At 42.6% G+C, this 14,149-nt stretch overlaps 1 protein-coding gene across 3 annotated transcripts in view; it reads right to left on the bottom strand.

The window, feature by feature from the left end:
- VPS54 (VPS54 subunit of GARP complex) overlaps positions 1-13,187 on the bottom strand; it is a 53,154-nt gene extending 39,967 nt beyond the window's left edge. Inside the window, exons 1-5 of one of the 3 annotated variants that reach the window (XM_050894982.1) lie at positions 13,163-13,187; positions 12,620-12,748; positions 2,366-2,527; positions 1,394-1,499; positions 1,258-1,302 (exon numbers count right to left, since the gene is read on the bottom strand). In XM_050894982.1, coding sequence (XP_050750939.1) covers positions 1,258-1,302; positions 1,394-1,499; positions 2,366-2,501 — 287 coding nt within the window. In that variant the 5' untranslated portion in view covers positions 2,502-2,527; positions 12,620-12,748; positions 13,163-13,187. Of the gene's footprint in view, positions 1-1,257; positions 1,500-2,365; positions 2,528-12,619; positions 12,772-13,162 lie in introns of those variants that run through there. The other 2 variants (XM_050894980.1, XM_050894981.1) reach the window with 2 other exon arrangements.
- Between the last annotated feature and the right edge of the window lie 962 nt (positions 13,188-14,149).

The raw sequence follows: 14,149 nt of genomic DNA, 5'->3' as shown, positions 1-14,149 counted from the left end.
TTTTTCTTTATCTTTACGTCTCCAGAGAAAATGAACACAAAAGTTATCGAAGAGGTGTAATAACTTCTCTACATAATAAGATATAACCATAGATCAATTGTAATTACATATCCAAACATTTATTTGCCATCTAATCCAGAAATCACACTAACACACAATGAATGTTTTTTCATTGCTAAATTAAATCGGATCAAAGTAGAAATGGCTTCCATGTCTTACTGAGTACCTTGCTGAAACCACGTATCTTGTTTCATCATGCTGAGCTTCAAATTTTATCTACAGGTGTAAACAACACCAGAGACCATAATGGTGAGAAACTACTTTTCGAAAGAACACCAATGTTAGCTAGATCTCTGCTAGAGGCTACATCACAGGCCAGTTGCCTCTTCCCAAAATCTTCTTTCATTTAGCAGTCACTGCACTACACGCTAATTTTAACAGAAGAGCTCTTAAACGTTTTAAATGTTGAATGTGTGAACTAATGGCAATAGCTCAGTTACAGACAATTCGCTTTCACATCCTTTAACTATGATTTACACAAGTAGCACTTCCTGCAGCCAATTCTGTACCAGCAAAAAAATAAGAAAGTTACAAACCAAGGAAGCAGAAAACAGTGGGAGACTTCCACATGTTCTTTCAGTTAAACAAAAAAAACCAAAACCCAAACAACCACTACATACTTACTGACACCTGTATTTTAAGAGTTTGTAGAAGTCTCCTACTGGTCCTGGTGTCCTTAGCTGTAGCTTAAACTTCCCTGTTACAAAACAAATTATCGAGATAACAGGCCTATTTATAGTTTAAGAACTTCACGTATAAATGTTTCAATTAGAGACTCTTAAAACATATCTCAAATCCTTGCAGCACATAGTCATGTTTTATATTTGATCCAAAGGTCTGAAAATGCTGTTGCACTGTAGAGCCCAATCATTAAACAATCCTTACAGAAAAAGGATTAATAATCAGAAAATAAATATGAACTGTAAGCCCTGGTGCAGAGCTTAGCATTCAGAAAAACAAATGAAAAAAAAAAAATGAAATTGCCTAGAGAGAATTTAGACAGCATTTTCCACACTATGAATACTGAGATTATAAAACAAGAAATGCCTAATGAAGAGTCAACAAGCACTGAAGAGCAAATTAATTATCAGCTAACTGTATGATGGACTACTAGCAGGGAAAATCTCTAATTAGAAGAAGGATCTCAAATCTCTTTCTGGCCCCTAGTACTACATGCATCTAGTTTTGGGTTCTTACCGGAGTGATTTCCTGTTGGTATAATGCAAAGTGTTCCTTGGTGATCTGTGGGAGGTAGAATGAAGGCGTGACTTCAGTGTCCACAAAGTCCACTCCCCATGTTTTTGTAAAGAAATCAGATTCCCTTTTTGCTAACCTAGGATCATTTAGTGCTGCTGGGAGATTGACTTTGGAATGATAAATAGTCCATCTGTGCTGATCCACAACTAGAGATGGGCTGTCACATAAATTATTGGGATCGCCTGTAGCACAAAAGACAAGACAGTTTGTTAAGGTGAGAAACCGAAAGTTGTATTTTTTCTAAAATGTGGTTCTTAAGCAAACCGTGTTTTCACAATTACATAGTGGATCAGAATTATCTATGCAAAAGACACATGATATTCTCCCTCTGCAACACTCTAACTTGCGTTTATTCTATCAGATTAACCAACACAAGTTGTGAACGCAGTGGTGTATTCACACTCATTAAATATATTTAGCTCAACAACATTAGCTTTTACTTAAGAGAAAAAAATTCCAACCACAAACATATTTTTAATAATCTGAACTCGATGACAATGACAGTTGAAATTCATTAGCACTATATTTCGTAATTCTTAAGATCCCACCCCACCTACTCCTTTTTATGAACTAAGCTTTAGTATACCACAGCAGCTATAACTGTGACCAAAACCTGGTTTTACGACAGCACTAGAGACTTATCACAGTGCTAGAGACAGGTCTTGGTCTCTTGCTTCCTACTGCAAGAGGTCTGGGGTGTTTCACAGAAGCAATGCAGCTAGACTCCAAGCAAGCTGGACACATCTGTTACAGGCTCTGACAGAATATACCCTCTTCTTGCATGTAGTATGGATCGTAGCTATAATGTGGAATCACACAAGCAAGATCCCATCTATAATGTGGACATCTAAAAACAAGCTGCAAATAGGAAGGCTCTCCCATTGCTCCAAAGGGACACTGGGTGGTATAAAGCAGAACTACAGCATACTTTGAAATAAGACTACGGCTTAGTACACTACACCCACTATATGAGAAAATTTGACTGAACAATTGCAAATGGATTAGCAAATTTAACTCCGTTTTCACTCTCCTTGCGCACCAACGTTACCTGTAGGTTCCTTGGGACACACATCAGGCAGTGACTGCACAGGTCGAAAGCGTTTCGTGGCATCCATTTCCTTTTTAAAGAAAGCATCACTGCTGTTTGACTGAGGCACTGGTGAAGAACTGTGGCTTGATGCCATTGCATAAAATCACCACTTGATAAAAGCTAAATAAGAAACAATAAATATCAAGGCTTTTATAAAGTTCTGGTTACAGATTGTATCAAAACAATGACACTCCATCAGCTACGTAGTATTTTATGAACTGCAACACTTTAACTGACACATTTCTACAGCAACAAGGGAAAGTTTATTTTAAACACAAAAATAAAAGGCAGAACGTAACTTCAGTCTGTTTCCTCCCACATGTCTAGGTTTGGAGGATAGCTTGTTCTTGCGCACAGCACCAATAAAATGGTACTTTAAAAAAAAGACTTTCAAACACTTCTTCCTTTCTCTTGCCATAACTATTGCAGCCAGAGTGCACACATTCACTGCAGAACTTCCTCACAGGTATCAGGAAGCTTGGGTAGACAAATGTAGAGCCTTCCACCTCCTCTGCCCTCCTACCTACTACCCTCAGTGACTGCAGGGAGCAGATCACCTTTTGCATCTGGTCCCCACAGTGCTTCTACGTCCTGGGGGCTGCACTCCACAACAAGCACGACGCCCAGGCAGGGCAAGGAAAGAGAGACAAATGATCTCAGTCTGCAAAGAACTGCTTCGTAGACCAGCAACTAGCGGCAGTAAGACAACCCTAAGAAAAACTACCCCATCTGCATGATGGGCTTAGGCCAAGACCGAAAGCCTATGAAACTGGTGCATAACCACAGCCGAGGGAGCTCACAGAAGCTGGCCGTGCCCACCTCTGAGAGGCTTCCTGCAAGTGCCCTACTCCAGAGATGGGCAGAGTATCCTGCGAGATGTCTGCAAAGGCGTGCCTCGCTCAGTGAGGTTTAACCACAGTGCGTTACATGCTGCAGTGAAAAACATAACGGGTGCAGGTGAGATATTCTGTGCCCTCGCTTTGTTGCGCTGCCTTAATGTTAGGACCCCAGCAACAGGAGGTGCAATGTTTTTTCCGAAGGAGGAGGTCTGCAACCTATGTTCGTGATTCCGACAAGCCCAGCAACAGCTACCCACAGATACAATATATCATTAATGATTTATAGTAATTGAAATAATCGGATTTCAGACAAATCAGAAGCTGAAGAATACGAGCATACCAGAAAAGCACAAGCATGTACTATGCATAGAACATAGACATCTTTTATCACTTGAATCAGGAAAACTGACAATTCAACTTTTTGTGGCTGCCCAGTAAACTATAGTTTATTTGAGCATAAAAAGTATTTCCAGAGAGAAGACATTTAAAACATAGATCAAAAAGCTCCGGAATAAGGAAAGTCCCACTAATTTTCAGTTGAATTTTAAGCTCCCAATTTGAAAATAAACAGCCTTAAAAATTTTATGCCAGGGCTGAACAACATAATGAGTTCCTTCCATCTGTAAACAAAGCTGCGTTTCCATCAAAGTATCAGTTGAGTCAGTAGTAAACTGCAGAACTATTAGAGGTTTAAGAGTTTATTAAAACATACCTATAACGTACAGCTCAAAGAGTGCCCGTTCAAAGGGACCGATCTGAGTCCTCGCCTTTAAGGAGAAATAAACACATCTAGCAAGATCTTAGCATTTAACTACCAACCCTTAAGGGACACCTAAATTACTTACTACCCTGTGAAGGAGCACGAAAAGATAAAAGGCCTATTTTATCTTCAATCACTGAAGCAGGCACCAAGGGATGACTGTACATCACCGTGTCAACTTCTAACAGCATCACATGTATTACAGCAAATCTCATTTGGAAAAGAAAAGAAAAAAAGTTCTACTTTCTAAACGAGGTTGGAAGCGTCCTACAAAACAATTCTAAAGATGAGTTAAGATACGTAATAGAGCATCCCAATGAACGGGTCCATAACGACTAACAAACACGTATTCTGGCCAAAACTCTGTCCATTGGGTACCATTCCTGATGTTCACATGCCTCTCCCCCCTTCTATCCAACAATGCAGCAAGACAAGGAGGATAACATGCTTCCACTAATTTTTAAAAGTGACTTTTAAAAGGGGTGAAAATAGACTGGCAGAATCCTTTCTAAAAATGCTGCACAATGACTGAAAATCTGTCTCCCAGGTTTTCTTGGGAGGGGATTCCCTTCTTTCTTATACTAGAAAAACTTACTAGTAGAGATAGAGAATGGCAGCACTAATGGAAATCTGGAAGTAGTCAGAAAGGGAAAAAACCTTTCCAGACATGTGACAGACCTTCCTTAAATATCATAAAGCATCAGTCTCTCTCCCCAAAAAGCCCCAAAGAAAACTTTTTCTCTACTACTTCTGTTGCATGTTCATATTCTTATGTTCTTCCCTTGACATTTCCAAAGCAACTTCTTTCTTCATGAAGCTCTTCCCTAACGTTTTGGGGTGTTTTTGTGAAAAAACTAGTTTATGATAATGACAAAACACTATCATATTAGCATTCTTAAAAAACACATCCAGTGCTAAGTTATAATTATCAAGTCTCCTAAAGGCATACAGTAAATTTATCTGCACTTGGAACTGCTTCAAAGTTCTGTATTTGTAGTTTTTCTCCTGAAAAAGCCTCTGTAATATGAGACACAGTCTGCTATAGCCAGATGTATGAGCAACTAAGGCAATTTGTAGAAAGCACTGAAATCTTGTACTCTTGCTAGCAAGTCTTTCATTAAGCCTCTCTCCTTTCCCCATAATGAATTATTGCCTACAAGTATATTCTAAGCCATGAATTGTCTGAACTACATAAATCTCACTGGAGAAAATCCTAACTGCATTATGCCAGTCCAAGATTTAAAACAAATTTAAAAGACAATTTAACACTGAAGACTAGCTCAATACCTCAGCTTTTCAAAGACAAACTATAGCTATTCTTGCACAGGTATTTTCATTACTTATCACCATAAAATATTTACATTGCCTTTGTACACTGGCAAATCTTAAAATAGAATGAGTACAATAAAATATCAATGCAAGCAGTAACCTTCATACTATTGAGTGGATTTCAACAAGATGTAAGGATTCACAGGCAGAGGCCTTCTTAAGTGGCATGCAATATGATGCTGTAGTAAATTATTCATAGCTAACAGCTATTCTAGTAGCCTCATACGTCAAGACCTTATGGATAATTAACCTCAATGAACAGCTACATTTGCACAGGAATAAACCCATCTGTACTGCCCAAAACCGGGCATTCCTCAAACTGCAGTCCTTAAATTAGCCAAGTAAGTATAGCTTCAGAGACAGAAAGAAAACCGTACAATATTACCTGAATTAAATGCGAATTACAAAGGAATATGTGACAAGTCTATATGAAGACAAAAATCCTGCCCTACACCTGAGCCCTTCTGTGTACCCTAACCTCGCACACAACTGAAAAATAGTTTCATTCCTTCACCAACAGAACAGCCGTTCCTCATGCCACACTACTAAACATTTTACAGACAAATGAATCTATAACCAGCGTTCTGAATCAGCATTTTTAAATATGCAACAATATATAAATTTGCTGATTTAAACATACCAAAAAAATGAAACTTAATGTTAACATAGAACAAAACTGCTGCAGAATATTTTAACTCATTCAACTTTAAATGCAAGTGAAACGCAGGTAAATGTAGTTAACTGCACAAGCTGTGCAGAATGAATTATGAAATGGTGAGTCCCCTGAGCCTCCTACTTAGAAGAGCATATGTGCAGCAATAAGAATATGCAACTGTGCAACTTAATGACATCAATATTTAAATTATATACAATTAAAACTGGGTTAGATTAACTCTGTTCTCCCAGTAATCACCATATTTTACTCACGTTTTATCTAGCAATGTGTATTAAACTAACACAATAAAAAAAACTTTAGGGGTTAGACACAAGAGTAATGATGGAAATACTTAGAGGATTACAGCTATATTTGCAACATGTCTTCAATATATTAAATTTATTTTGTACACACTGTATTAATTTTCTTAGTTTAAAAAATGACATTAAATTACACTGTCACTGTAATGACTTAATATCACTGAAGTGAAACATAAAAAAAATTTAAAAAATCAACCATCGCAACAATGAAAATAGCTTTGATTATTTGAATTTATGGTATTCTTACAGTCTGAACACATGAAGATTAATAATTCATATTCAACAATCTTACAGCTTCCTCTTTAAAAAAATTCTTGTTCAAGAACATGCTCAGCAACTATGATATGACACAGTTGTACAACGTACAGCATGGAATAAAATGACTGTGATGACAAATGTAATAACCACATGCTTGGATACTGTACAGTCAGCAAAGTAGAAGATCTGTGCAGTTAGTAATGTATTAATCACACGAATTTTAAGAAGTTATTTCTGTGATGACTATGCTATGACTCTTGAGTTTCACACCCGAGGTTTCAGCAGTTAGAAGAGCAGCACAACAAACAACAAAGCGTATTACTCAGAAGTAACTGCACAGGACGGTTATAACTCTTGAGCATGTGCTTGTTTTTGTAAGTATTAAGACTTGCACGAAGTCCTTCAGAAACTGCCTTTCCATATTCTGAGCGTTATTCGCATGCTTTGTTTTTCAGATGGTAAGTCTTCGCTACCGAAACATTCAGTATTATCTCTATAGAAACACAATATTAGAGAAGGTGCAAACTAAACCTCGCCTAATTCAAGGATATTAACTTTGTATTTCCTCATTTTTGGACAGTTTTCCATCAGCATTATCAACCAATTGTCTATTTACTACTTAAAGTAACAGCTTTACATGAGTTAATAATTTTTACTGGGAATTTTCATGTGTGCACACTTCAGTTTGTAAAGCTGTAATTTGTATTAACAATACAAATCAGAATTTATGAAGCCAGCACAATCCCTGCAAGGTGCCTGAAGTAAGTCTCAATTTATGCACTAAAGAAACCCATATTTCTCCTTTCTCCATGCTCTCCCTCCCAAATGAAAATAAATCTACAACCTACTAGTAATACCTTCAACTTAAATTGGTAGTTTTGATAAGTTAGCTGGTACTACAAGGGGCACCCAGGAACATGAAGCTTATTAGCTCTAGCCTTTCATTCAATTCATAGAATCTGCTCTCCAAATTCAATTTTGGCTTCAAAAATAGTGACATCTGAGAAGAGACACTAAGCACCCAGGGGAACGAGCCCAGGGCTTCCACTGACCACACAACACTGAGCAAGTTCTCCTTTAAGTATTCCATATTGTCCATGATGAGCCGCACTTGGACATCACTAGGTACTTTTCAAGAGGTACACTCTGCATCCCAAAGGCAAGGCAAGCAGAAGTTTCTCTGTGAACACGAATGGCATGCTAAAGTCCCTGCTGCTTTTCATGGCTTTGTCTGGCAACAACAGAGTGAAATCAAAACATTTTAAAGTACTGTTCTGGTTACCCAACACCCTTCGGAATAGAAAACCATCAGAAGCCACCCACAAGTCAAGCTAAAGCAAAATATTTCACCATTTCTAGAAGTGATAAATACCAAAGATATTTATTAAGAAAAAGGATAGCTGAAACATAACTAAGAGAGAAAAATGCACAAGGGATTGCTTCCAGGACCACAACAGCCAATAACATGCCTGTTATTGGTCTAATATATTTACTCTGAACAAAAGTTTAGGTTTCCCACTCCATTATTATACTGCTCTTTTTGCTAAACCAGCAGGATTTAACCCTGTAATGAGGAAACCATGGTATGAGCAAAGTACATACCACCTTTGTAAGACAATATGAACCAGCCTGGACTAAGGCGAGCTTTCAATTTCTTTCAACCAGCTAATTCCTCGGGCTGAAATTTCCACACTTGTCACTGTGCCCCAAGACAGACATCGCTCTTTCAGTGGCGGAGCCAAGAAGGTTAGCTTTCAGCAGAAATGTTTACGCAGTTTCAGAGAATGAGGTTAAGGTTGTGGAAGCTGTTCTGCTAACCCAAGCTCTTTCTGAACACCTGTTTCCACTGTGGGGTTTTAGGTAGGAAGCAGATGATTGTCAGGGGAACAACGAGGCTAGAGTCAGAGGAGAGCTGTGACTTGTCCCCATGGCAAGCCATCTACATTTGGTGCACACTCCAACATCAAACCTCCTTACACAACTCGGAGAGAAGCCTGTGTCAGCCCGGCCTTTCTGAAAGCCTAATAAATATACATATATTTGTATTCATAAACACACAGGTCTTTTAGCGCATTCTGCACATCTTTCAATAGCATCCCAAATCTCATGTTCCCACACTGAGAGTATACCTTCTTTGCAACGTTAGCATGAGTGATGACCATCCAGATTAGCCTTGCCAGGATGAAAGCAACCTGACAAGGAAGTTACGTATGAGTTATCTGCATTTCTCATCAGCCCTGCTTGATGTGCTGTTATGATCCAGCATATTCTGTAATTCCTTGGATGGCGCTGAGCTGAGCCAGACTGTGCTACTTCCTCAGCAAACTGCATAATGGGGACTGTGGAAAAGCAAGAGCACTTGGATAGCTTAAAGAGTAATGCCACCATCCTCCCCTTAAGTCGTCTCTTTCAGAATGCCATCTCAAAATGCTCTCCTCAAACAGGGAAACAGGCAAGGAAAAAAGTTATCTGACTACAAAGAAAGAACAGGACAGCTGCATCCCCACTGCAAAGCACTGTGGGTAGAATACAAGGCCAGGGTAAAACAGCATCTGACTTTTGTATTACTATATTTTGTACTGGTTTCTTTTGCCCTCCCCAGCTGAAGGCACATGAACAGCAGATTTTAAAAGGAAAAAAAAAAAAAAAAAGCCAAAAAGAAAAAAAAGCTTTAGTTGAACTTCACTTCTTTAAATACAAGAATAAGATCCTCTAAAAAAATTACTCCAAAAAGCCCCATCACTGAATAACGTATTGTTATTTGAGTGCACGTATGCACAAGTTATTCAGAATAATACACAAGTGTAAACATTTTGTCAAAAATTGGAAAGCAATTTATCTCCCTATAGACATACTATCTTAAAAGTAACATTTCACTTTCATTCAGGTACCGAATAAAACAATTAAATGAAACATCTGTGATATACCCAATGTACCAAATGCAATTCCTCTCATCTGGAAACTTAACTTCCCAATGCTGAACACTAACTTGAAATTGGAAGGCAGCTTCTGTGCTGGAGGAACAGACCTTCCTACAGCTATTTAGGTCATTATGCATCAAGTTCTTCCATGCCAGGGGTGGTAGAATCATTCAGAAACAATTAACAAAGCAGTAAAAATATATGTCAGAAAAGGCCTTGTGCTTAGTTGCCCACACTATCACACAAGAGGAGAGTGAAATCTCTTTGTACTCTTTTTTTCAGGCATCAGCATTACAGTGTGCATTATCCCCTTGGAAAATGGTGAAATATGAGCATCTCATACAGCTCCACAGAGGTACATGCAGCTGAACAAAGATCAAGGAGCCCCGGCAGGCATTCCAGCTAGAAGTCTGTCAAAGGCAGAGACCGCATAACAGTGACATTTTGAGGAAAGGCAGAAGAACGGCACCAGCCAGAGCAAAAATCGTAACACTGAGGTCCTAACTTCATGAAAGGAGTTCGACAGAAGCTGACAGCAATTTGCGTCAACAGCAAGTTTCCCCGTGCAGGCTCTCCACTTGTTATCTTCAGCAGGGTTAGGCTCAGTTTGTTAATCTGAAACTAATTTTCTAAAAATGTGATTTTTCATGAGAATTATGTATTTCCAAAGGCTTACCAAAGCCCGGAACAACTGCAAGTAGCTATGAAAGAGCCAAATAAAAACATTTAATAGTTTTGACATTACGCAAAAAGCCGAGACCAGGGATTATCCAAAAGCAGGCACAGCATAGCTCATACCAAGTCTTATCGAGTGGTCTTGACATAGGATGCCAGTCTACTAGCGAGAGGCAGTAAGTCACTCTGTAGGGCAAGTACTCAGCAAACGAGACCATCCGAACTTTACCTTGGTGAGCAACAGAGAGTGCCACCCATGTTTGTTGATAGTTCTTGTGGTGTTAATACCTGCCCAACAGAAGATCAAATGAAACAGATCACCTCTATTCACATCACTTCCTTTTCATCCCTCAAATAGGCTCCATTTACAAGATAAATAAATATTTCTATAAACATAAAAAACAGTATGGCTATGCTACATTTAGAATGTCAAAAAATAAAAGGAAGGTCTTACACTGCTGCTTACAGTAACTGTGTAAAACTGAAGGGAACTCTCTGCCATATTGCAAAGCACCAGATATGCTACTCCAACTCTAGTAACGTCTTAAACAGACACACCCCCACGTCCAAAGTGGCTCCTTTTTTACTTTTAAGAACCAGATTAACAGTTGAAATATCCTAGCTTTTTCTCTATTCAAAGATGAGTATTTTGGAACATCTGATCAGTAAATGGATCCGCCATTTTCTACTACAAGGGAAATACATTACGGATTCTTTACCTTTCGAAAAGAATACTCAGATCTTGTTTTAAAACCTAGCACCAAAGTGAAGTGGCTGCAAAAAGTTAAAAATATAGGGAAGACAAATCTTAGATGTGCTGGTAAATATTTCTTTGGACTTAATCATATGAGTACCCAGAAATATATATGTAGAACATCCATTCGTGCTCACCCTTTCTCTCATTATGCTACATTCATAAAATAAGACGAGGAATAAACAAAATAAAGCGTTAAAAAAAAAAGGAAAGAAAGAAAAAAATAACAGAAACAAAAAAAAAAAATGCTGAGCCTCCCAACTGGAAGGATGAGAAGATGTTCATGGCCCTTCACTACTCTTTTTGAGAAACTTGCAGCTCCCCATTTCCCCAAAAGTCTGAAGAAAGAAAGCAGAAGTGGCTTCTACACAGAGTTGCTGCCCCAAAAGAAGAAACGATACCTCCATGATTCCATTTCCCAACTTCTTCCCACTCAAACTGCCAAAGAGCAAGTCTGCAGTCTGCTTTCTCCACTCTCTCTAGTGGCTCCCGACACTTCTCAGGCAAACAATAGTCCTGTTCAACCTTGGAAATGTACATCCCCTTCTCCTCCCATGAAGTTTGTGCTGTCAATAGGAAGGCAAAATTCCTCCACACATGCGCCAGACTCCTACTACAGAGAAAGACAGTACTGAAGACACAGGACACGCAGGACAGATCCTATTACTGGCAAATGGGATGGGAAAGGTAGAGCTGCTTCTCAGCACGCAGCCTTCAGACCTCACCGCTGAGGCTGCCCACACGATGCACAGTGGCTTTTGCTTAGACAGCCGTAGATCTCCTGCCAATTAGTTCATTTTTGGCATTGTTTTCCTGCCCAACAGAAGCACCATCCTATGCCCAGAGGATTTCAAGGGAACTATAGCTTTTGTCTATACTACAGTTTGGGAAAGAGTCACACTGGCTCTCAGGCTAAAGTAGTAATTACTGCAGCCACTACAACAATTAACGTACTGCAGTCAGGTTTTTTAGTAAAAGCATTTTTTCATAGGGCTGCAAAGCAGCTGTGGTTGCACAGGACCACAGCTCTGCAGAAGTCCACAGGACTTCTTCTCATTCAGGACTCCATCAGATAGGGTACAGGTAAGACAGTAAAGTCAATACACCACCTGCGCTTTAAAACTCTCAAAAAAACCCATACATGCAAATCTGTAGTCAAATAAATATTCTGATATACTTTAAAATAGGTACTTTACACGTTTGGGATCACCTGACGTTCTGTAACAGAAATCCTAAGTATTTAGAGAATATAAGAAAAACAGAGAAGGAACAGAGAATCAATAAAATACTAAGGCCAGAACTGGACAGTCAAAGAGAGAGAAAGCTAATTTTTTGTTGAGAGTGCAGGAAATTGATATTTTACAAACACATATGGGTATTTCTCTCAACAGGACACACTGTGTTTGAAAAATTACAGTAAGGAAAGGTAAGAAGTGACGCTTGTCTACGCACACAATTTTAGAATAGTCTATAAACCCAGGAACCATCGCAATCCTAAGTGGTTTTTGGAACCAACCAATCCTTTAGCACTCCACATCCCAGGCCATCCCGGTTGCCATTAACACGGGTGTCATGCGCCAGCATTACAGAGAAAAAAACCCAAATACTTGCTCCAAATGCCACTTCCCCGCGCCAGCGCCGACCGCTTACAAAAGCTGTGCCTGACGAGCGCGGCACCGCCACGGGAGGAGCCGGCCGTACCTTAGCGAGAACACGCCGGCAGTATCTCAGGGAGGCCGTCGTCATATCTCCCCCCGTCGCATCGTACGGAAAACCGCCCGGTCTCAGAGCTTGGGGGGTCTCAGAGCTTGGGGACGGCGCGTCGGTGACCTGCAGGAGAGAGCCCACATGAGAGAGGGTCGCGACGGCCGTGCTCAGGGCGGCCCAGGAAAGCCTGGCTTAACGCTGACACTTCCACACACGCTCAACACCTCCCTGCCAGGCACAGGCACCGACTTCAGACGCCGCCCGTTTCCCACAGGGGGGTTACCATGGAAATACAAAACGTAAATTTGCAGGAAAAGGGGAGAACCGGGCGGCACCACCACCACCACCCCCCCCCGCGCCTCGAAGTTGGCACCCCTTCCCTCACGCCCTCCTCTCCTCCAGACGGCCCAGGCCGCTCCCCAGCCCTCGCCCCGCGGCGGGCCCGGGCCGCAAAGACAAAGGGCACCCAGGAAATTTCAACTTTCCCGGCCGCTCTCCGGGAAAGCCCCCCGGCCGCGGGCGGAGGCGGGGAGGCACCTGCGTCGGCGGCCTAGCGGCGGGCGGGCGGCCGGGCGAGCTCCCCGCTGCCTACCTGCGGCGCCGGGCGGGCGGCGCGGCCTAGCGCGGCGCCTCCGCGGCGACACGTCGCTTCCCCCCCCCCACCCCCCCCCCGCGCAGGGCGGCGCGGCGCGGCGCAGGAAGCGGCCCGTGCGGCGGTGGCGGCGGCGGCGGCGGCGGCGGCGGGAGGGGCCGAGGCACCGCCTCTCCCCGCCGCCCGGGGGTGGAGCCGCCGCGGCGGCCGGCGGAAGGGGCTGCCCCTGCCCCGCCGCGTTGGGGGTTGCGGTTCCGTCCCCTCGGGAGCGGCTCCGATTCTTGGTGGAGGGACCCGACTCCCCCCCCCCCCCCGGGGGGAGGCAGCGGGGCTGAGGTGCCGTCGTCCCACCCGGGGCGGGGGATCCGCAGTACCGCCGCCGTCCCGAGGGGCGAGAGGCTCCGCAGTACCCCACGGCCGAGGCGCCGCCATTTGAGAGGCCCCACAAGTACCCCACAGCTACAGCACCGCCATCCTGGGGTGTGAGAGGCCCCATGAGCGACTCCCAGCCGAGGTGCTGTCATTTGAGAGGCCCCACAAGTGCCCGACGGCTACAGCACTGCCATCTGAGGGTGTGAGAGGCCCCATGAGCGACTCATGGCCAAGGTGCCGCCATTTGAGAGGCACCATCATTTGAGAGGCCCCACAGGCACAGCACCGCCATCCCGGGGTGTGAGAGTCCCCACAAGTGTCCCACAGCCAAGACACCGCCATCCTGGAGCGCAAAGGGTCCCACAAATGTGCCCCAGCTGTGCCCCCGGTGGGGGGAGCAGGGTCTCCTTGGGGCCACAGAGGCCTCATGGCTTCCCTCCATGCCAGCAGTCAGAAGGGGAAGGGAGCCGCAGCAGTCAGGCTCCGTGATGGCGGCTGCTCCTGCACAGGTTTCGGCCACAGCCGCCGCGCTGCGCAGCGGTGGGGAAATCGTGCCAGGT

Source organism: Gymnogyps californianus, chromosome 3, assembly GCF_018139145.2.
Source record: "Gymnogyps californianus isolate 813 chromosome 3, ASM1813914v2, whole genome shotgun sequence".
NCBI lineage: Eukaryota > Metazoa > Chordata > Aves > Accipitriformes > Cathartidae > Gymnogyps > Gymnogyps californianus.
The sequence above is the reverse complement of the archived record's forward strand: the minus strand, read 5'-3'. Positions and strand labels throughout refer to the sequence as shown.